Here is a 22,673-nt window from a genome sequence, read left to right as displayed (position 1 = left end):
TCGTTCCAATTTCAGTCATAGCAAATATCAGATGCATATCCTTTGTGTTCCTTTGGTCTTCACAAATCCATCGTCGCCCACAGCTACCCACCTATGTCGCTTTCTTCTTACGTGATTTATCGCTTTATCCCGACTCATCATTGCCAAGCACCTCGAATACTGGATTTTTTTTTTATACACAAGCAATAGAATTTGTTTTTACACTATCAATTCACTAGAAATTATCTAATAGTACGATATTTTTTCCATCCCAAAATAATTAATATTTAATATTTTTTCACATAATATAAGAGAATTAATATTTATTAGAAAATAATTTTATCAAAATATTCCCACCCTTTCTTTTGAAAATATGACATTTTTCTCATTAAAACTTATATTACATATTTCTTTAAGTTTATTTTGTAACAATGAACTTTTTGTTAATTTTTAAAATATTATAATTTAAAATATCATGCCATAATTGAAAGTATTATAAATTTTTAGCTTTCAATTAATATTTATTGCATCTATTATTTTATCATTTAAAATAAAATAAAAATAATAACATATTGAATGTTCAAGAGGTAACAAAAAGTATATTAGTAAATGTTGAAGATAATATTTTATACCTATCTCATCAGTAAATATTTCACTCAACGACAGCTGTGCAGTGCGCATCCGTTTAAAAAATAAAATCTTTTTGTGATAAATGAGTCTTGGCTATCATAATAATTTGATATTATCAAAATCTAAAATCGTGATACGTGGAGATTGATGCAGTCAATCTAGGACTTCAGATCTTAGATATCGGTTTTTAGGGTATCTTTCATCCGAGGAGAATCGGCAAAACAAAAAAAATAAAATTGACGCTCAATTAAAAATATAGGCTAGGAGAACATAACAAATAAAAATATAATTATTCTAACCTTTATAGATAATTTTCATAGATAATAGATAGAAGATTATAGAGAATGTTAAAAATAAATATTTATTTATAAATAAAAGGGAGGACATAATCGTAACGATAATGTGCACCTTTATAAATAATTAATCATACACTAATAGATAAATAAATATTTAAATACATTTTAAATATTGATAGGATAGAGATGTGCCACCTCTATGTCGTGCGTCCTGTATATATATTCACATTCACTCTAAAAACCCAAGAGCGTTAAGAACAGAACGAAGCCACGCATGATAATAACAATACCCTTCTTCGTTTCTTCCCTCTCCACTCGGCACTCACAATTCTCAACCCAACCACCCCCTATTAACCCTCACCGCAATCTCTGATTCGATCTTCTTCAATTTCGGGGTTTCCCATATACCACAAGGCATAGGCCTGTGTGAATTTGCGATATGCTGGGTAATTGTCGCCAAGACCCAATCTCTTGGGTACTCCTTTACCAACCCCCACCGCCGCATTAATTGTTTTTCTATTGGAATCGGACAAAGGTTCCACTGCGACTGAAACTTTCAAAGGCCAAAAAATGCTCGATTCGGTCCTTCTGGCGCTTTTCTTGCCGTGCCTTGGCATGAGCGGGGTTTTTATCGTCTACATGTGCCTTCTTTGGTACGCCACCACCCGGCACCACCAGCAACCCCCCATCGACGGGCAACCGGTGAAGCCCGTCGCTGACAAGGGTCTATCCGCTCTGGAGTTGGAGAAGCTTCCAAGAGTCACCGGCAAAGAACTCGTCTTGGGCAACGAATGCGCCGTCTGCCTCGACGAGATCGAGAGCGAGCAACCGGCTAGACTGGTCCCCGGTTGCAACCATGGTTTTCATGTCCATTGCGCTGACACCTGGCTCTCCAAGCACCCTCTTTGCCCCGTTTGCAGGACCAAGCTGGACCCTCAAATCTTCACTTCCCAAAGCCCTTGCTGAACAATGAAACATTCGTTATTCAAGGAATGAATGAGGGAGGCCAAATTCTTAATTATCTTTATTGTTTTCTTTCTTAGCGTTCTTTCTAGTTTTCTAGAACTCCCGTTACTTATTTTTAATTTATTATTATTATATTTATATTTATGTGTCGTGTATTGTGGTTAAGTGGTTGTTGTGTGTTATGGCCTAGATGAATTTAGCTTTAGTACACGAAAAATCAGAAGCCATGGTTTAATTTATATATTATGTGGTTTGGACTTTGGAGATGTAATTGTGAAGCTTATTTGAATTTTTCGCTTTGTTTCGTAAAGTATTGCTTGTTGCACGTAAAGAAGGTACGAATGGAGGAGAAGACAAAGGAGTGGGGAATTGACGCTATCACGTAAATCCCAGACACGTAGGTGAGGGATGGTTGAAGCAAGTGCGGGTCGTGAACTGAACGTTGGTTACGTTTGCTTTTTCCATGGGGAGTCACAGAGTGCGCATGGTGATTTTGATTTTGATCTTATCACCCCAAAACACTATACAGCTACACGCCAGCTTGGAATGTTTGATTTTTATAGGTTCATTAATTTGAAATTGCAGCTTTATATTAATATTAATGCAATATATCAAAATGAAAGTCTAACTAAAGAGTGGCACTGAAGCACTTGAAAAATTACATTTAAATTTTATCTATTTTTATCATCTCCCTTGACGTGGTTAAAAATTAGAGTGTGTAAGGAAAAACAACATTCCAAATTAAAGCAAGAGTATAATTATTGCGGGGTCATGGAGTACATCTGCCAAGACTTTTCCAGTTAGTAAGTTCCTTTAAGCAAAAAAAATATGTTTACAAAAGTTTCTGATTTTAGTAACGTGCAGAGTTTTAAAGAAACGTGTAACTCTGATATTTGTTTTTTTTTTTTCTGGATATTTATATTACAATTCTTATTTATTTTATTTTTAAAATCTCTCTCTCTCATTTTCTTAATATTTGTCACTCTCTATCCAGTTACCTCATCTTTTGTCGCTGCAAAATTAACACTAGTTTATTATTTAATGCAAAATTAAATTGATATTTTACTATTATCCTAAATTTTTAAGCTAATAAATGATTTCAAATATATTAAAATTAAAATTTATACTGATTAATAAAAAATATATGATTAATTAAGCATCAAATTTTAAGTTTTAGGAGCAATTGAGTAATTATATCTCCTTTTGTATAAAAAAAATCATATATATTTATTAAATTAAATTAACCGATAATTTATCTTCTTTATTCATTACTTTGCATTATTTGCATGGTATGCCCCGACAGAATTAATGAGTGTCTCACATTTGAATGGGTCCCTCCATAATAAGTTGCATGGGTGACTACTGGTTTGTACATGAACCTTTTGACTTTGAGGTTGGAAATGAAAGAAAGGCAATAGCTGTCATATATTAAGATTTGTAGATATCAAAACTAAGGAGCCCCGCGGAGTAGTGAAGAAGGTGTTTTGCAACTGAACTTGCACCAACAATACGCCAAAGACAATAAACTCAACGAGTAGTAATATTCCATTTCACAGTTCACACCTTTATCAACATCGTAGTCATAAATGTTTTTAAGATCTTCCAGCTTTCCAGTCAAAAATATCTTCTAATTTCCAATGGAAAATGCGCAAGTTTATTTTTTCCACTTATTTTTAAACAATAACTGTATGGGACGAATACGATCCTTTCCTTTGGCGTGTTTATTAGTAATTTCTCCGTTCCATTATAATTATCCCGTATGAAAAATAAAATTTATCAATTATCATTTTAGTTTTATAATATAATATTAATTATTTTTTCCACTTATATGACTTAAAAAACAAAAAATGAACTAATAATGATAACGTTATTTTTGTAATACTTTTATTTTCTTTTATCATGTTTATTGATTTGTATAAAACAACCTAGGACCACAGGATTTTTTTTTAATTGTAACGGAAAAGGTGAAATAGTTTGTTTTTATCATTTTTTATAAATATTTAAAATAAAGTGATATTTTCACAAATATTAATAAAAATAAAACAACGAAAATTTAAATAAAACTATCTCTCTGATTTGTATGGAATTTAGATTTTATGATGTTTATAGAAGATTTTTATTTCAATCTTTAAATTTTTTATGATAAAAAGTTTTGCCATCCAACTCAAATATGATTTTCTTTCTAAAAGGACATACATGGTAGTATTTATCGTAAATGTTTCTAAATTCTTTATGAAAAAAATACTATATATTATTACAATTGTGAACATGTATGTATGTATTAATTATTATTATTATTTCAATAAATAAAATATAATTTTTAATACTTTAACTTCATTAAAAGAAGTTAATTTTATAAAAAAAATAGTATTTTAATTACTTTTATTTTAATACTTTTTACTATTATTTATTTTCTTTCTCCAAGAAAAAGTATAAAAACCAATTAACACAACAACTCAGTGAAAAGTAGTAGTAGTTATTTAAAGTGCATTTTTATACAAAACCACATGTATCTACATGAATCAAAGATGCTTAAATAAATTATGATTATTATAGTTCATAAAATTCTTATTCTAAATATTTAATACTCAATCTCAAAATTATTAATTAAATTTAAACAACTTCACATCAATTTATCCACATCCTCGCTGCTTTATTTAAAGCGCATTTGAAAGAGCTAAATTCCATTTTGTTTAGGTTTATCTCATTATATGATTACATGTATATATAAATATTTAGGAGAACTTATAAAAATAAGTTATATTTATAAATTATTTTTAATTTATTTTAATAAGGTCATCAAGATAACTTATAAAATAACTTACAATATAAATATAAATGAAAATGATGATTTTATTTTATTTCCTCACCAATTATTTAAATAACTTATAATAAGTACTTAAAAGAAATTGAATAGTTGTCTACTTAAATGCACTGAGTCCAGTGTGATATTTTTGTCACTTTCATAAACACTTCATCTTTTTAAGCGTTCAAGTTTGAAGTGAATAGATGGCTGAAATATGTTGGTTTGGCTAATTAAAAAAAATGTTGAAAAGAGGGTTGACTTTAAAAAAAAAAATGCACATACATAATTAAAAATAAAAAACCTAATTAGTATGTTTCAAATTTCAAGAATATAAAGCTCAGCTAAAAATATCAATATTTGACATAATAATTATGATTATAAAATATATTAATCAGACTACAATTAATTATATTATTATTATTAGGAGATAATTATTCATTTCAACCTCTAAATATGTGTACATCCAAGTTAAGAAATTTGCCTGTTAGTTGAAAATCGTCTTTTTCCCCCTAAGTATTCGTGTTTCGATTTTTGCCATAAAAGTGTATTTTTAATGTGCTGTGAGATTGAAAAAAAAAAAATTTGAAGAAAAAAACATTTACTGTGAAATTAGTTAACATTTCAAAAATAAAATATAAATATTTAATACATCATAATCAAATATGTACAGATTTGCATAAAGATATAATGTTAATTTAGTGGTAACCAAAAAATGAAAAGAAGGAGAGAAAAAGAGATCATAAATCTAAATTTTTTCCTTATAAAAAACTAACAATACTGATAATTAACCTTTGTTAATAAAAAAAATATAGACTTGCATTAGATAAAGCGATAAAAATATCCTACGCATTTAAGAATTATCGTAACTCATATTTTTTTTAGCTTCTCTTTAGGAACTTCTAAAAAAAAAAAGGATTTAGGAAGCATTTGAAAATATCTCGATCACATGATTTTTTAAGGTTGGTTTCTAATTTCCAATACTAAAATATGTTGCTTTCTGATATTTTATTTTCAGTCATTTTCATCACTATGTTTGGGACAAGTGGAAAGTATGAATAGGAAACAATTATCTTTTGGGGCACATATTCTTATTTAATTTTTAAAAACTACTCACAAACTAATTCATGAGAGCATGACCTCATGCAGTCGTGTATGGTTTGACAATATTCCGAAGAGTAGCGAATATAAAACGTTAACAAGTAATAAATAACTTTTTTCCGATGGGAGTTAAAAAATAAACAATTAAAAATAATTAAAGTATTTTAAACATTTGAAATTGAATTCTATTTTTTTAGTAAAGTCTCAAATTCAAATAAAAAATATGATTAAAAAAAATTCCATTAAAATAATTAGGTTTAAAGTTGATAAATACTTTAAACCAATAAAATGATTACAACAATATTAGTTTCTAAATTAAAAATATTTTTATACGAAGTATTATCAATAACTTTATTAGATATATATTTTTTTTTAAAAAAATAAGTTTATAATTTTTTATCAATAAAATATCAACAAATATTTTTAATTAATATCCTTGTTGCGCAGTCAGCACGATCTTAAAATATTTTTTTTGATGTATCTCAATTGAGGGCAAGGTCGTCTTTTCAGAAATTCCATCAAAATGCATCCTATTATTTATTTATTTATCCTCATCGTCAATGATCGATGGTTCATGTTAAAATATATATATATTTTTCACAAATTTAATCAGTGACTCCCCACATCACAAAGTGAGGCAAATTAGTTTTCATTTTCAGCGCTGCCAAAAGATTAGTGGTTCATTACTTTATGAGGGTTAACATGATGACGTCCAGATATGCATAAAAGCTAACAGAAAATGACAAAATAAAAATATTCACTCGTTTGAAAATGTTCCTCCTTATGATTAAAAATAAATAAATGTTCTCACAAAAAACGGCAAAATGGAATTGACTTAATGTGTTAATTCACGTAATTCATTAATTTAATGTTTTAATAAATTCAATTACTCCTTCCGCTATCAAATTTAGGGGGTTTCATAAAAAAAATCAAATATAGGAATAGATATAAGGATCTGTCCGACACGTTTAACGTTTAACTCGTGAAACTCACATTTTATAAGATCAGATTACCTAATAACCTGTAGATCGATCCATGGGTACAAATTGTAATTTGAAATAAAAATTATAATAAAAAATGTATAAACTTGAAGGAAAAATTGTGAATTCATTTTTTAAGCTAAAAATTATCACACTAAAAATTATCACACTAAAATATGTAAACATTTTAAACATAAAAATTAACAACAACAATCAAAATTTTGACATAACAAATTAATAAAATTGTACATTAGACTTAGGTAAGTTAGACAGATAATCTACAAGGTTGAGGATAAGACTCAGTTAGGTCAGTAAACTTAACAAATCAAATTGAAAAACTTGATATAATTTGAGTTAAAAAAAGCTCATTATTAACCAAATTCACAGATTTGGGTTCGTATGTCCTAATCAAACATAAGAGAAAAAACTAGCTTATTCTTATGAAAAAGGCCAAGGTGGACCACTTAGGTGATCTATAATGAACCATTATTTTTAAACCATAAATTACTCACACCGGATCTGGTTCATCGCCAAATGTAGTTGGTATCTAATTTATATCTTACGCTAGTATCAATATAAGGTTGTTTAATTTTCTTGAATATTTGCATAATTGCTTCTAAGGTTTAATTTTCTTGAATATTTGCATAATTGCTTCTAAGGTTTAATTTACTTGCAATTTCGAATATATTTAAAATCTATAAATTCTTAATAATTGAGTATGACGCAGATCCTAAACTTCTCTGTGTTTCATTTTAAAATGTCAACCTTTAGAATTATGCAGTTTCTAACATCTCCCACAAAGGCAAAATACCGAGATTCAACTCCAATTTACCAACATTTCAACTAGAGAAGAAAATTTTAATTACGCCAACCCGTTTAAAATATTAAGTTCCAGAAATGGAAATTCCAGCATGTTATTGTTATACAAGGGGCAGGTTGACAAGTGACAACGATAGACTACATTGGCAAAGTGATAGATGCCTTGTTGGGCCTGTTGGCGGAGCCACTATTTTGTTTTTGGACTTGCTTAACAGCTGGAAGTATTGATCTTTATTTTTCATTACATTGTTCCATATGTTCCATCGTTTAACTGATCGAAATATATGTTCCATTATGATTTACACCTCATTTTCACTAATATACCTCTCGTTTATATATTTTTTTCAAAAAGAAATTTATGAAAGTATAAAATTTTAACACATTTTGAAAAAGAGATTCTGAAGTCAATTTTCAGAAAAAGAATGGGGCAATGAAGAGGGAGGATTCAAGGCCGTGAAAATGGTCAGCGGAGAGAATGCACTGCTTGCGAAGGGAAGGGTTTGAAAGGGCAATGTTGTCAATGATGTTAGAGATGCAAAGGTGGTCATTACAAGAACCTTGTGGGTTTGTCAAGGACTTGGAGATCGAGCGAAGCAATGCATAGAGAGGAAACCGAGGAAGCTAGCAAGTAGAAACGCTGAAAGAATCAAACTCCTTTCACAATGAAACAAAATCACGTTGTTGTTGCTGCCATTAAGCCAACTTTCACACTATCTTCTAAAAATTGTCTAATGAAACTGCTTTATGTAATGTGTTAGAAATTTAACACTTTTAGAAATTACTTTTCGGAATGTGGTAAGACTTTATCATTTTTTAAATTTTTTTTTGGATTTTTTTAAAAATACAAATAGGAGGTATATTAGTAAAACTGAGTGATATAAATAACAATGGTCTTGACATTTGTGTTGTTTATGTTCTCCGCCTCATACCTAGCCAAGTTTTCATGGCTATAAAGCGCAAAAGGAAAATGTGGAAATTATACAATATCATGTCTGTTTTTAAATATAAGATTTTTTTAAAGAAATTTATTTGTTCATTTTTTATAAGTTTCTTTTAATTTATCTTATGCATTATTCTTTTTATTCTTATTTATAAGATCCCTTTATTCCTATTTATAAGATTTCTTTATTCCTATTTATAAGATCCCAGTTAAAAATAATATTTGTTTTTTTTATAAAGATTCAATTTATAATATTTCTTGTATTAATTATTTTTAGACTATAAATATCTCTAATTATAAGAAAAAATATAAAATATTGACAAACAATTAGATTCTTAATAATGACAATAATAATTTTGAAAAAAATTATAGATTTAAAATAAATTTATTATTATCAATTAAATTCTTAATAAATTAGGTAATTAAATCTTATGAATATTAACCAACAGAATATTGAGTATTAACCATTGACAACACGTATTCATTATTATTTTTTAAACACTCTTAACTATTTTACAGTAAATCCTACAAATTAAAAATGTAAATGCATTATCTTTCTTATAACAATTGGAGAAGAAAATTAACATATATTAATTAATTAGATATAAAGTAATTGAGTCAAAAGAGAAATCATAAATCTCAATATTTTGAAGGATAATTTAAAAAAATAATTATTAAAAATCATTAACGTATATGAATTAGTTAAAAAAATCTTATATTCAGGGATGGAGATAATAATTAATAAATTTATTAATTATCATATAGATATTTTAAATTTGGTTTTGGTAATCGCAATCTTTAAGTAAAACTTAAAAGATTTAATTTTTGTACGTCCATTTCGGCCTATAGAGAGATTTTCCCATAAAAATAACACAGAAGCTACTGGTAACAGCTTTGGATAAATGTGGATCCAACGTATATGAACCCCAATTCAAACAGATATTTTTTTTTTCATTCTTTAATTTTGGACCATGTTTGTTTTATATTATGAAATATGATTACCATCACCTTATTATTATCATTAGCATGATTAATGTAATTAAGAGATATAAGATTATTTAATGACGGAGAAAAAATGAAAAAAAAAGATTAAGAATTTGAATCTTTTTGAATGACATTTATAATAAAATTAATCATCAAAATTTGTCAATAAAAAATGATTATTATCTCTAGTGTTATTATTGTTACACATAAACACTCTTAACCTATTTATAATAATAAAATATGAAACTTAAAAAAAAAATATTTTGAAGTTAAAAATTAGAAAAGGATAAAAATAAAATTTTAAAATAAAAAATTGATTTGTATATTTTCCCAATGCAGTTTTCCATTTAGGAGTGGTTGAAAGGAGAAGGCAGCAGAAGTAATATTGGAAGGCATGGAAGAGCATCCGTGGCTGACTTCAGAACAACTTCCAGAGGCCAACACGTGACACTTGTCCGGCTTCTTTTATACGTGTCATTGTCCGTACGCATTTCCCATCACTCTTCTCTTCTCTTGTTAATTTCCATTTTCCAGGCTTCACGGGTACTCCATGAGGGCATAACACACTCCATTTACAGATATACTCTCCTTATTTTTATAATTTATACTAGAGATTACTCTACACTAGTGATTTGGCTCCATCTTGTATAAGAATTAATTTAGAATATTTAATGTATTATTTTTCTTATAAAAATACTATATTAATGCCATAAGCTTTTTAGAGTCTATTTTATCTTTTATAAACAATATTTTTGAAATCTTACTTTAACTTACATACATAACTACGTCATCAGTTTTACATTATATTATGACATTTAAGAATTTTGATAAAAATATAATTAATTTATTATTATTATTTTTTAAAAAATAGATAACTTTTTAATATTTTTTTATCTTTTTAATTAATGAGTCATTTATTTTTAATGTGTGCTATTCCCATTGAGTAGTATTAATTAAGAACAGTCTTCAAATAATATTTTATATAACATTAATTTTATAAAATGACATTTATTTTGAAATAAATTATTTTATCTAAAACATCATATAATTTGAAACTGATGGAGTAATAAAAATTAAAATGATAATATATATACTAATGATAACAAAGGCTACAGAATTAATTAATATTAACATTTTAAAAAATACGTGACTAAATTTACATTATTATATTTTATACCAACTTACGTGGTTCAACTAATAACTTGGATGATTAGTGACTTGTTAATATAATATTGTTATTGAGTTATAGCATCGGGCTAGTTTTATAATATTGATCATGCGTGCTTTGAGCGGAAGAAGTCAATAGATTTATTGGGATTTTCAGTTTTTGTTAAATTATTATCAAATTAAAGAGAAATAACAGTGGCAGTGCATGGTTATTCAATGTTAATTTTTTTGGTACAATTATTGACTGTTAATCGAAATTGAATAAGTTTTTTTTAGATAGAAATTGAATAAGTTATCAATAATTGATTGTAAACATAAATTATAAAAGAAATGGGTAAAAATAATTGTTGACCCAACAATTAAATTACAACTATTCATTATTTTGAGTATCTGTGTTGGATCTTGATAAATTTTAGTATTAGTGATATTTTTTTTATTGTTTCCCCATATTTGAAAGATACTTGCAACGTTATTTTTTACATATTCAATAAATTTCACATTATTAAATAAATAATGAATAAATTTAATTCTGAAATTTATATTTAGATCGAAGGTTCTTATCATATAAATTATAGATATAAAATTTATATTAATTCAAAATAATGTAATATTTTATTAATGTATTTCACAGTGCAATATATATTTTGAAATATATAAAACAATTATTTAATTATATTTTTATTGTTATTTATTTTTTTTATAACATTTGACATTTTTTTCAAATAGAAGAGTTGAACTTAGATATCATCAGATATAAAATAATAACTCAACAGTTAATTTAATAAAGAAAAATGTATTTTAAAGAATCGTGATCAATTCACATTATGCCTAAAAATTTAAACAAAACAATTGAATTTAATGATTATGGATTGACACAGTTTAAAAAAAATAATTTTATATAATCATTTAATTATATGATTTTTAACATAATTATAATAAAAGTCAACTCTTTATAAAATATTTTATATTGTAGTGCGTAGAAATTTTCCTCAAAACCATTTGATAACTCTTTATAAAATATAAAATGAATTGATTCAAAGGTTGATGAATCATTTGACATATTTTTTCGAATGTAACATCAAAATTCACATAAATTTAACATTTGTCGATATACTATCAAATAATATAATATATTACCTATTAAACTAAAATAAATTATTTACTTGTTAGCTTTTATAAGCTTTATCAAATTTATAAAGTTTGTTATTTAAGAGTTGAATTGATTAATTTTTTTTATCTCACACACATATATATAAAAGTAGAAAAGTTTGACACGCGAAATCATTCTTGCTCTATTTTATATATCGATGTAATCTCCATGTATGTTTCTTGTATAAAAAATAAACTAATTAAAAATCTTCATGTTCCAAAAGATCGGAGATTGGAGAATCCGTTCGCACCTGTTAGATCTTGGAACGTGAGTTTAATACTAACTTTGTAAGTTCCCACTAATGATTCAAGAGGTCTACTGCATTATTTTTTATTCGACATTCGACAGGTGTTGGACAACTAGAAAAATTCATGTCAAAATTTTAACAAAAGTTACTTAGATTTAAAAATAATTGCTGGATGAAATTAAAAAAAAAAACGTTTTACTTGCAAATGTTGACAGCGTAAATGTTTCTTTCGTCATGTTATAATTATGGTCGAAAATAATTAACACTAATTATTTTTTATTTATATCTTTTATAATATTAATAATAATAAAAATTATAAATTAATTAATGATGATATAATTTGTTTTTACATTATAGAATATGATTGAATGAGTAAAAAAAAAATATACTGTTGCGTAATCATTTTTCTCTTTCCTTTTTGCATTGCTGGATTTATCTTTTCCAAAAACAAAAAGTTATTTTTTATCATTAGGCAGTGCCTATATTGCCGATAAAAGACTTTCAGAGCAATATTTTTTAGATTAAATTCATTTACAATAAAATTGAATGAATTTTATATAAGAAATTGAATAAATTTTTTTTGTTATAAACAAATTCTGGCGTTTGTTATTTTTTCTTTAGCAAGGACATAATATATATATATATATATATATTTCCACGCTTGTCCTTGAATTGACCATTTATAAATATAGATTCTTTTAAATAATTTATTTATGTTCATTTTTACTGCTATTTATTTGTTTATAATAATAATTATTATTAAAACAATATTCGCCATATATATATATATACATATATGCATTAAAACAATGACATGAAGAGGCAGGTGCTACTTTCTTCTTCATTTTTTCCTTTTCAAAACATTTGTCTTTTCTTGTTTTTTTTTTCGTCATAAATAGAGGAACTGAATAAAAAAAAATAAAAGATAGCCTAAGAATAGTTACGACAAAAAAGAAGGATGAGGTCGACAATATTAACGACGGTGGAGGTCTAATGCTAGACTTAAAGTCTTCCCAGAAACTCGGAAGACCCATGTGTAGTTGCATGGGTGTCTTACTAAAGAAAAAAGACTTGTATTTTGTTAGTTCACCTCAGATTTGATAAATGTAATTTAAGTTTGACTTGATTGTATATTTTAGTTACATTTAGTTTGAATTTTGTATGAGTTTAGCATTTTAACTCTTTTTTAATATTTAACTAAACTCTCTATTATGTTTAAATGAAGTATTGTTTCATTGAATTTTTTAATGTAAAAGTCTCACATTCTTATTTTTCATTTCCATAAAATGAATAGTTTAGGATCGTCATCTAGTGTCTCGTGTTTGTACAAACTTTTCTACAGTGCGTGGAAGATTTTCAGTGTGAGGAATGGTACATTAAAATCGAGAAATAAATAATTCTCTTGTATTAATATATTTGCTTTACTATAATGTTTGAGTCTAAAAGGATTTAAGACTAGCTAGAACAATTATTAAGAATCCTACATATTTAATAATTTTAAAAGCTTTTAATTCAGTGAAAAAAAGTTTTTAATTAAAAATAGACACCAAAACTAAATTTATGTGATTTTTAAAAAAATAATTAATTAAAACCCCAAACAATTTATTTATTTTTATCTCAAAACAATATGTCCAAATTAAAATGACTAAAGCTCGTAAGATTTTGTATCACCATTTAACTAATTTCCTGTCACTATTTTCGTACACAAGTACAATTAATTAAGATATTAAACTTCAATTAAAATTAAAATGTAAAATAATTAAAATATCTTTAGATTATAGTGTAAAAGAGTAATTGTACAATATGCTCTTATATTTTTTTTTCTCTTAAAATTTCCGTTACTTTTTTAAGAAAATCTAAATATAAAAAGATTAATAAGAAAAAATATACACCTGAAAGATTGAAAATGATTGTAATGTAAAATGTAATATCTAACTTGTTTTACGCATCAGTGCACACTAATGCGCTACAGTAATACAGTATCCAGCAAGACTTGATAGAAAGAGGAGTGGTTATAGAAAAGTGAAAAGAAAAGAAAGAGGAAATTAAAGGAGCGAGCAACAGGTGTCGGAAGAAGAGTTTTGCCGTATTCGGCACCATCAATTTAATTCAAAAGTCTTTTATTATGACAACACGGAGCTTCCGTATCACCGTTGCCAGAAGATAGCAAACTAATACTAACACTCAATTCGGGGAATCACCACCATACACGTGGCCATTTTAGTTTGGCCTTGACTCACACTCTAAGTTAAAGTCAAGGCGCACATGGATGAGATCTCGCGGCAATCAATAAAGGCTGCAGCATCATTCGCTATGTGTGTGCGGTGTAGGTTGGTATTATCCTCCTGGGGCTTGGATGAATGCTACGTGTGAAGGTGTTGATGTTTGATTTGTGGATGCATAGGATGCAATAATTCTACTGCTTCTAAATGAATATAAGTGTCGGGTGTATAAGGGGCCTTCTACTCCCCTCGCGGTGCTTTCATCTCTAGATTAGTACTCACACCTTATAAAAGAGAAAGAAAAAGAAAAAGAGAGTGATGAAAGCGGAGATGAAGGATGGAGCTCCTCAAGTTGTGATGAATCATAATGGTAACCACGGCAAATTCTCACACCTACTTGCTTCCCAAGATCGTGACTATCTTCTCTCTCCAACTGGGGCTCAGGTTCTCTATCTCTCTCTCTCACAACTTTTCCCCATCTTTCTCTAGTTTTGTCAGAGTTATATAATTATTCAGAGAGTCTTCCGGGTAATAGCTGAAAATAAATAGTATGTATAAACAAAAAAAAAAAAAAGGTAAATAGTATCTACTACTGTATGTAGTATGCTTCTGCGGTTATACTTCTATCGTTTAGTTTGTCTGAGATGGTGGTCACTGGTCAGTTAACGTCCTATATATTATCTTGATCTTCGTATGATTTAATATTTATGTGCTTTGTATATTTTTGCCAGATTTGCTGATGATCCTCTAACAAAGTTGTGTACTCCGTCACAGATAATAATAAATTTTTTCTTAGTAATTTAATTTAATGATATTAATACTCAAGAGAATAATTTATACTTATATATGATATGTACATGGTAATTTGTTTAATTCTCCTTTAACTTTCTTTTATTTGAAGCTCTTTGCTGTGGCTTCTGGTGTAGTTTTGGTCGGGAGCTAGTCTTGCAAAATTTTAGAATTGTTTATTTTTATTTTTTAAAAAACTTGTTGGCTGGTGTGTTCCTGCTGCAGTAGCCGGTGGCGGGTGAGCCTATTATATATGTTCAACAGCGTTTTCTAGTAACTGCAACAAGAAAAAAGTGATTTTTAATTACTCTTACATCCGTAAAAAATTCTTCATATTCATGTATTTTAAGGCAGATGTTATATTAACCCAAGGTTGCTCTTAGTGAAGACCAAGAACTATGTCAGTTGTTTTCCCTGAGAGATTGTAATAGGTAATAAAAAGTTTATAGATATACGTTTTTATATATTAGAACTTAATTAGAAGCATTTGCAACCCCAAAATTATGAAGAGTATTGGACCACGCTGAAGGAGAGTCTATGTTCCACCTTAAAAGTTAAGTTCTAGGGTTTAAAAACCCAATTAACAGATTAATCTTATTTAAAGGAAGTAACTTCTCAATTTGAAACAGCTTTCTCTGGTTATGATATCTGTGGTTTGTTCAGCTGCAAACTTGCGTGCAGAATATGTTTATATTTTCTTTCTTTAAATATTAATCAGATGGGTAAAATTCATTTCCTTTGACCTTTATTAATTGAGAACCAATAACGGCAAGTAAGAACCCAAATAAACGGGGTAGCAAGCGAGGTAGGGTATACATAAGCTGTGAGAGAAACAAGTTTGTATTATGCTGTGCTGTCTAATGGAGCTTGTCCTCTATATGCTTTTGATTTAGTGGTATATTCCTTCACCCTTTAATTTTATGGAACCATCTCCAACAAACTAAGCTTACGATTCTCATGAGTTATAGCATCTTTACTAGCACTGACAGATTTAGGATCCGGGATGGTGGGTCAATTTATTTAGAATAAATAATCTAATAATATAAAAGAGTGAAAAAAAGTAGAAATAATGAGTTCAAACGCATAAAAATAAATAAGAAATATTAATATAAAATTTAAAACAAATACTTACAATTTTATTAAAATAAGAGATTTTATTAAAATAAGAGATACACTTAGTTATTCTCACATGAAAATAAGTCCAGCGTTTAAAAATATAAAATTTGAGAATACAAAATATAAAATTAAATATATTTAATTGTACATCCTCATATACATAATAGTCCGCCCCTGTTTACCCAGTAATCCTCTACGAAAGAGAGAGAGGGTTATATAGGAAAAAGAGAGGTGTTTATAAAAAAATGAGACTATCCCAACATATGTATAGATACAAATGTGAAGTGAAAAAAGAAGTCTGGAACCCTTCTTTAGTTTAGAGATAAAGATACTGTCAAATGGAGTATCGAAAAGAAAAGTGGGTCTAAACACTGATAATCTACTGTAACTAATAAATACCACATGTATATAACTAGTCCCAGTCAATTGGTTAAGACAGTTCTTTGATTTAAGGTTAGCTGTCTTAAAAGTTGCTCAACTAGTGAATCGTGAACCACCTCACATACCGAACATAATTGCATTTTTTTTAATGAAGAAAGGTGATTTATTTCCCAGCATCTGTTAAATGTATTTAGACACCTACATATTGTTATTAAAAGCGAAAAATGAAATTAAAGATGAATGGTGATGATATTCTTGTTGTTAGCTATGGAGTTGTTTGATTAGTTAGATCATAGATGCAAAAGCAATCAGGAGCTACACATGCCCAATATTTTGTAGTCCCTTTCAGTGTGTCATGGAGGACCAAGCATTGCAATCGAAGGACAAGTGTCACCTAAACGGTTCCCGTAGCCTAGTCCTAGCTATTACGCTTTGCGTTATACACGCGGCCCATTATCCCCTACAAAAACAAAAATAGTGGGCCATTTCGGTGGCCCGTCCTTTTCATAGTTTCGGATAGCACTGGATTCTTTTCTGTTCTTATGCACCCTTGCTTTGTCGGTGTTATTCAAGTTGTTCAGCCTCTTTTAAGTATGTCTGAATTCTGATAAGAGAGTAACGCATTTATTTGTTTATTCGTTGGTTTAACTTTTTTAGTATTGGATAAATTAAATGTGAATTTTACAGAATATAGTAGGAATATGATGTTTGCTTTAACCGAACCGAATTATGGACACCCAGTAACATCAATATTAGTAGTGTTTAGTGGAATTCACCTCTCCTAAATTCTATCAATAATAAAAGTTACGTGAAAGAATATTGTCTCAGGACTCAAGAGAAATGTGTTTTTTTAGAATGCTGTACGAATATTCACTTTTTATACACATTTAATCAATACTTATCATTTTTCTCTATCACATCATATAACCTATAAGGGTTATACTTTTTTTCTCTTTTTTCCCTCTCTCACTTGGTGTTATATAACGATGTCCATAAATTATTTTCCGTTTTATTATCAGCCAAGGAGAAATGTGGCATGTGTTGTTATCCTTGCCCTTTTGATTAAAAATGTTATATTTTGATAACAAAAATTTTCAAATACCTAACCGATATTTTTTTTATATTTTTCTTCTTATTAATTACATCATTAATCAAATTAATCACTTATTTATTTATTTTTATTTTTCTTTTAAGTTATAAGGAACTAAAAATTATTCAAGAAACATTTTTATTTGACTAACCCAGAATTTTGAACTTAGATGTTCATGTATCTTCGTGTCAATTGACACCTCAGACACATGGTCATAGCTGGAAGGCAGCCGTACGGTGTTGGGCACGGTCTTGGACTCTGGTCTGCCAGCGACACGTACGAACACCTATCCACGTGATGTCCTTTTTTTTTTATATAGATGTTTTTTTTTTCTTCCTTTTTAAGAGTTTTCGTGGAAGACTTATTATGGATATGGCCAGGTGCAGGTGTTAAACTGATGAAGTTCTTTAAATGTATATTTAGTTTTAGTCAAAAGAGGTTAGCTTTTGATTAACTTAAAAAGACTTTTAATGCTTTATATACTAACCTATTTAAATAATATGATATTATGCTATTATTCTGGTAAATTTTTATTATGGTATCTTAAAATTATATATGTATATATAATTATTTATCTATTCTCTCTCTCACACACATAACGCTATTTATTATAAATTCACACCATTATGTTGTGGCTTATCATAAAAAAATTCTCCAATACCGAATCATTCTAGTTAAAATATTACTTAATATATGTTATAAATATTTAATTTAATATATGTGTAAATACACGTTGCAGAATAATTAACGTAATAAATTGTATTTTTTTAATACTTTGAGTATGTTATGATTTTTTTATACTTTATATTATAAATTCTCTGACACTATCTTTTTTATAATATTAATGGAAGAATAATTTGCCTATAAAAAAGTAAACTTAAACAAATGTGATAAGAACAGAAACTCGTAAACTTTTGAATTCACGTTACATTAAAAATATATTGAAGTACCACATTTCCCCCCCTGAATTTTTGAAATACCACTTAATTACATTGGTAGTTGCTATTTGGTTAAGTTTAGGTTGTAAATGGTGGATGCAGGTGAAAGTTTCTGATCTTGAAGGGAAAGTAGTGGGTCTATTATTCGCTGCGAATTGGTACCCACCTTGCCGTGGATTCACCCAAGTCCTAGCTGGAATCTACGAGGAGCTAAAAAGCAGAGTCCCTCAATTTGAGATTGTGTATGTGTCCTCAGATGAGGACTTGAATGCCTTTAATAGCTTCTATGGAAGCATGCCCTGGATTGCAATTCCGTTCTCTGATTTGGAAACAAAGAAGTCTTTGACCAGAAAGTTTGACGTGGAAGCCGTTCCATGCTTAATTTTGTTGCAACCTGACGATCGTAAAGAGCACGCAACAGTTCGTGATGGGGTTGAACTTATTTACCGCTATGGAATCCAAGCTTATCCATTCAGTAAGGACAGGTTGGAGCAGCTGCAAAAGGAAGACAAAGTGAAGCGTGATAACCAGACTCTCACTAATTTACTAGCAAACCACCATAGAGACTACGTTTTGAGTCACACTCACACGGGACTCAAAAAGGTAAATGGCTTCAACACCTTTAATTGTCTCGCTTGCATGCATGCATGCTACTGTTTTCCACGTTTTGTTAATTAATTATCTAATTAATCCTTTTTAAAGATTAGAATATATATATATATATATATATATATATATATATATATATATATATATATATATATATATATATATATAATAGAAGTATTCATTATACACCTAAATTCATGTTATTTAAAAGTTTTCATCAAGCACAAGCACTAGACAACATTTTTTTTTCTTATGGGCATTGTATTTTGAGTGCTTATATTTAAAGATGCATAGATTACAAACACCTTATTAATATAGTGTTTTTTTTTATCACATCATATCACCTATTATATTTATATATATTTTTTCTTTTTTCTCTCTGTTTGTAGGTATAAGTTTTGGGTGTCAAATTTTTTTCCCTACGTATATTTCTGTCTTTCTCACTTAAGCTATCACATAGCAATTAGTGTTTATGTATATTTATTTTTATATTTCTTAAAGACTATACAGATATATTAAAATATATCAGAAAACTACAAATTTTAAGCATCAAATCAAATAATCTTCAAGTTATTATTATTGAGAAGTATTATTAAGACATTTTCAGTACATCTTTTCTAACTGTTTTTTTCTTCTTCTTCTTCTCTTGGTATTTCTAGAAAAAGTTGTAGAATATATCCATGAATAGAAATAGAATTTTGGGTGCACGCAGTTTTATTTGAACTGCATGCAGAGAATCATGGATCCTGTTCCGCGTGACGGGTGTTGCTCATGTACACAGGTACCTGTAGCTTCCCTAGTGGGTAAAACAATTGGACTCTACTTCTCAGCGGAATGGTGCGTCCCATGCGCCAAGTTCACTCCCAAGCTGATTTCCGTTTACGAGAAGATAAAGCACGAGCTAGCCGAAAAGGGAGAGGAGGACTTCGAAGTTGTGCTAATATCCAGCGACCGCGACCAAGCATCCTTTGACTCCTACTACAGCACCATGCCTTGGTTGGCCTTGCCTTTCGGTGACCCAGAGATCAAGAACCTCGTTAGACACTACAACGTGCAAGGAATTCCTTGGTTGGTGATTATAGGTCCTGATGGTAAAACAATAACCGTACACGGGAGGAGTTTGATAAACTTGTACCAAGAGAATGCGTACCCTTTCACCAAGGCCAAAGTGGAGGAGCTGGAGAAACAGCTGGAGGAAGAGGCCAAGGGTCTTCCAGCATTGGTGTATCACCAAGGGCATCGACATGATCTGAATTTGGTGTCTGATGGAAATGGTGGAGGGCCCTTTATCTGCTGCGTGTGTGATGAACAAGGGTCTAGCTGGGCCTACCAGTGTCTCCAATGTGGCTATGAAGTGCACCCAAAGTGCGTCAGAACTGTGGAACGCGATGACAATGTCTTGGTGGACACCACTGGTTGCTTCTAGGATTTAATTAACTAATTCAATTCCTTTGGCAATTAATTCTATGTCGTCCTAGAGGGCGATGACTTGAGTGCACAAGGGAAGGGACTGGAATGCCCTTAAATTAGTTAGATCACGTGTCTTTATGGGTGCTTTTCTACTTGTTCAGAATATGTGACTGACGGTGATAAAAAGAAAAGGAGATACTTGGGGAATCAACTATTTGATTCTCCATAGCTTTTTTTTTATAAAAAATAGTGCTGTTACTTGTTCGTTATATCAAGTGTCTTTGAATAACTAACAATAACAAAAGAATTTTTAGTACGTACTGCATTTGATATGTTTAAAGGTGAAGAAGTTGCATTGTTTGTTAATGTATATTGGTCAATATGGTCATGCATGCTGCATGTATCCTAATCATCATGGCAATTTCATTTCCGCCAAAACAAGCTGGGCACGTGCATGGTTTAATTTCTTCTATTGATCGAGGCAGAGGCTTTTGCTTTACTTGATGCAATTAAAATCGGTGAAATATTTGAATTTATCTCAAGTGATTTTTGAATAAGACTGCAAACAAACTGTGGATGCTCTTAACCGAAATTGTTTTCCAAACAATGAGCACGGAGCCATTTTGAAGAAGTCATGAAGCTTCCCAAATATATAATTTTTCTATAGAATTTGTTCGAGGCAAGTTAATTAAGTCGTTAACTTTTAACTTTTTAATTAGAGTATCTAGATTTTGTGTTAGCTCATGTTGTTGATTTCATTTCAAACTATATTAACTCACTTATCAAGAATGAAATTATACGAGTAATTTCATGAGGTTTTTTTTTTAAAAAAATATAAAAACTTTATTATTTATTATATTTAATAATTCTTTACTTTTAATTTCATCTCAAGTACATACATGAGGATAACAAAACGTACTTACACACATTCGTTCATCGCCAACTGTCACTACAGGCACTTTTGAAGTTTGATCTCAAGGTGTTAGACTTCTAAAGAACTTTAATCTAGAACATTATATTAACAAGAAAAATTCCCTGAAAAGTGTACTCTACTGTATCGATTATAAAAAATTGAATTCAGACTTATTAAAGAAATTAATTAATTTTATTAAATTATGTTAATTTTAATCAAAAATTATTTTTTTCTAAACTATCTTAAATTAGAACTTGATATGAAACATAAAAAAAATATTTAATCCTATTAAATAAAAAATTAATATTTCAAAAATAATCTCATTAAATAAGACAAACATAATTAAAATTTATTTATATTTAAGAAAAAAATAAAGATTTTTGTTATTTGTATTCGAGAGATTGAAGGGAATACCTTGTTGTTAAAATCATCAACAACGTTGAATAACTGAGATTAACAATCCATTGAACTACAAGCAATAAAAATAGCTAGAAAATTAGTAGGTCTACAGTAGTTCTAAAAACATACATTTTCTTACATAAGTTTTTTCTAAAGTTTGAGAGACCTAACTAGAGCATTCAAGTATGTGTAACTTCTCGTGTCTGTAGGTTAAGAGTTATTTTTATACTATTCTCTAATTTCAATTTATATATCCATGATTATCATTTTGATCGTATTTGTTAATATCCAAAAACAATAGAGAAGTTGTTATTATAGTTGAATATAGTATTTTTATCGATAGCTCATAGGACTTGATCGATTGGTTGTCGAGTCATGAACTATGGTAGGTGCTTGACCTAAAGACAATCAGATACATAGTATCTAGCATCGAATATTATGACATAAAAAGATTAAACATAAAATTTATTTTTTATGAGTAGTGAAATAAAATTGATTAAATGGAATATGGAATATGAAATGAATCATAATGGAATAAAATCTTCATTCCATTGTTTACATATGAGATAGTGGAAAGGAACATATTTTTTTATTCCATTGTTTCAATAATAAATGGAGCACATTAATTTTTTTTTATTCTTACATTATCCTTTTTTTTAAAATAAATAATAAACGAATTATAAGCATGATGAAAAAAATGAAAAAAAATCCTTTTTTGTGTATGAGTGAAGATTTTTTCAGTAA

General features: G+C 28.7%; 2 protein-coding genes across 2 annotated transcripts; both read left to right on the top strand.

The window, feature by feature from the left end:
* The first annotated feature begins 1,141 nt into the window (after positions 1-1,141).
* On the top strand, positions 1,142-2,142 carry LOC100776003 (E3 ubiquitin-protein ligase ATL23). The gene has a single exon (XM_003523254.5). It carries the CDS (start codon positions 1,476-1,478, stop codon positions 1,869-1,871), a length of 396 nt encoding a protein of 131 aa, XP_003523302.1. The 5' UTR covers positions 1,142-1,475; the 3' UTR covers positions 1,872-2,142.
* Positions 2,143-14,497: 12,355 nt separating this feature from the next.
* On the top strand, positions 14,498-20,975 carry LOC100815038 (thioredoxin-like superfamily protein). Its single transcript, NM_001289342.2, has 3 exons — positions 14,498-14,728; positions 18,701-19,201; positions 19,989-20,975. Exons 1-3 carry the CDS (start codon positions 14,603-14,605, stop codon positions 20,631-20,633), a joined length of 1,272 nt encoding a protein of 423 aa, NP_001276271.2. The 5' UTR covers positions 14,498-14,602; the 3' UTR covers positions 20,634-20,975.
* Positions 20,976-22,673: the final 1,698 nt, after the last annotated feature.

The sequence above is a fragment of the Glycine max genome, chromosome 4 (genome assembly GCF_000004515.6).
Source record: "Glycine max cultivar Williams 82 chromosome 4, Glycine_max_v4.0, whole genome shotgun sequence".
In the NCBI taxonomy this organism is placed as follows: Eukaryota; Viridiplantae; Streptophyta; class Magnoliopsida; order Fabales; family Fabaceae; genus Glycine; species Glycine max.
This window is presented reverse-complemented; position numbering and strand designations above follow the sequence as displayed.

Bases quoted from the DNA above. Each gene is read 5' to 3' on its own strand.
- LOC100776003 (XM_003523254.5), top strand. From the start codon at position 1,476: ATGCTCGATTCGGTCCTTCTGGCGCTTTTCTTGCCGTGCCTTGGCATG.
- LOC100815038 (NM_001289342.2), top strand. From the start codon at position 14,603: ATGAAAGCGGAGATGAAGGATGGAGCTCCTCAAGTTGTGATGAATCAT. The intron at 14,729-18,700 runs GTTCTCTATCTC...TGGTGGATGCAG, and splicing joins TCTCTCCAACTGGGGCTCAG to GTGAAAGTTTCTGATCTTGA. The intron at 19,202-19,988 runs GTAAATGGCTTC...TCATGTACACAG, and splicing joins CTCACACGGGACTCAAAAAG to GTACCTGTAGCTTCCCTAGT.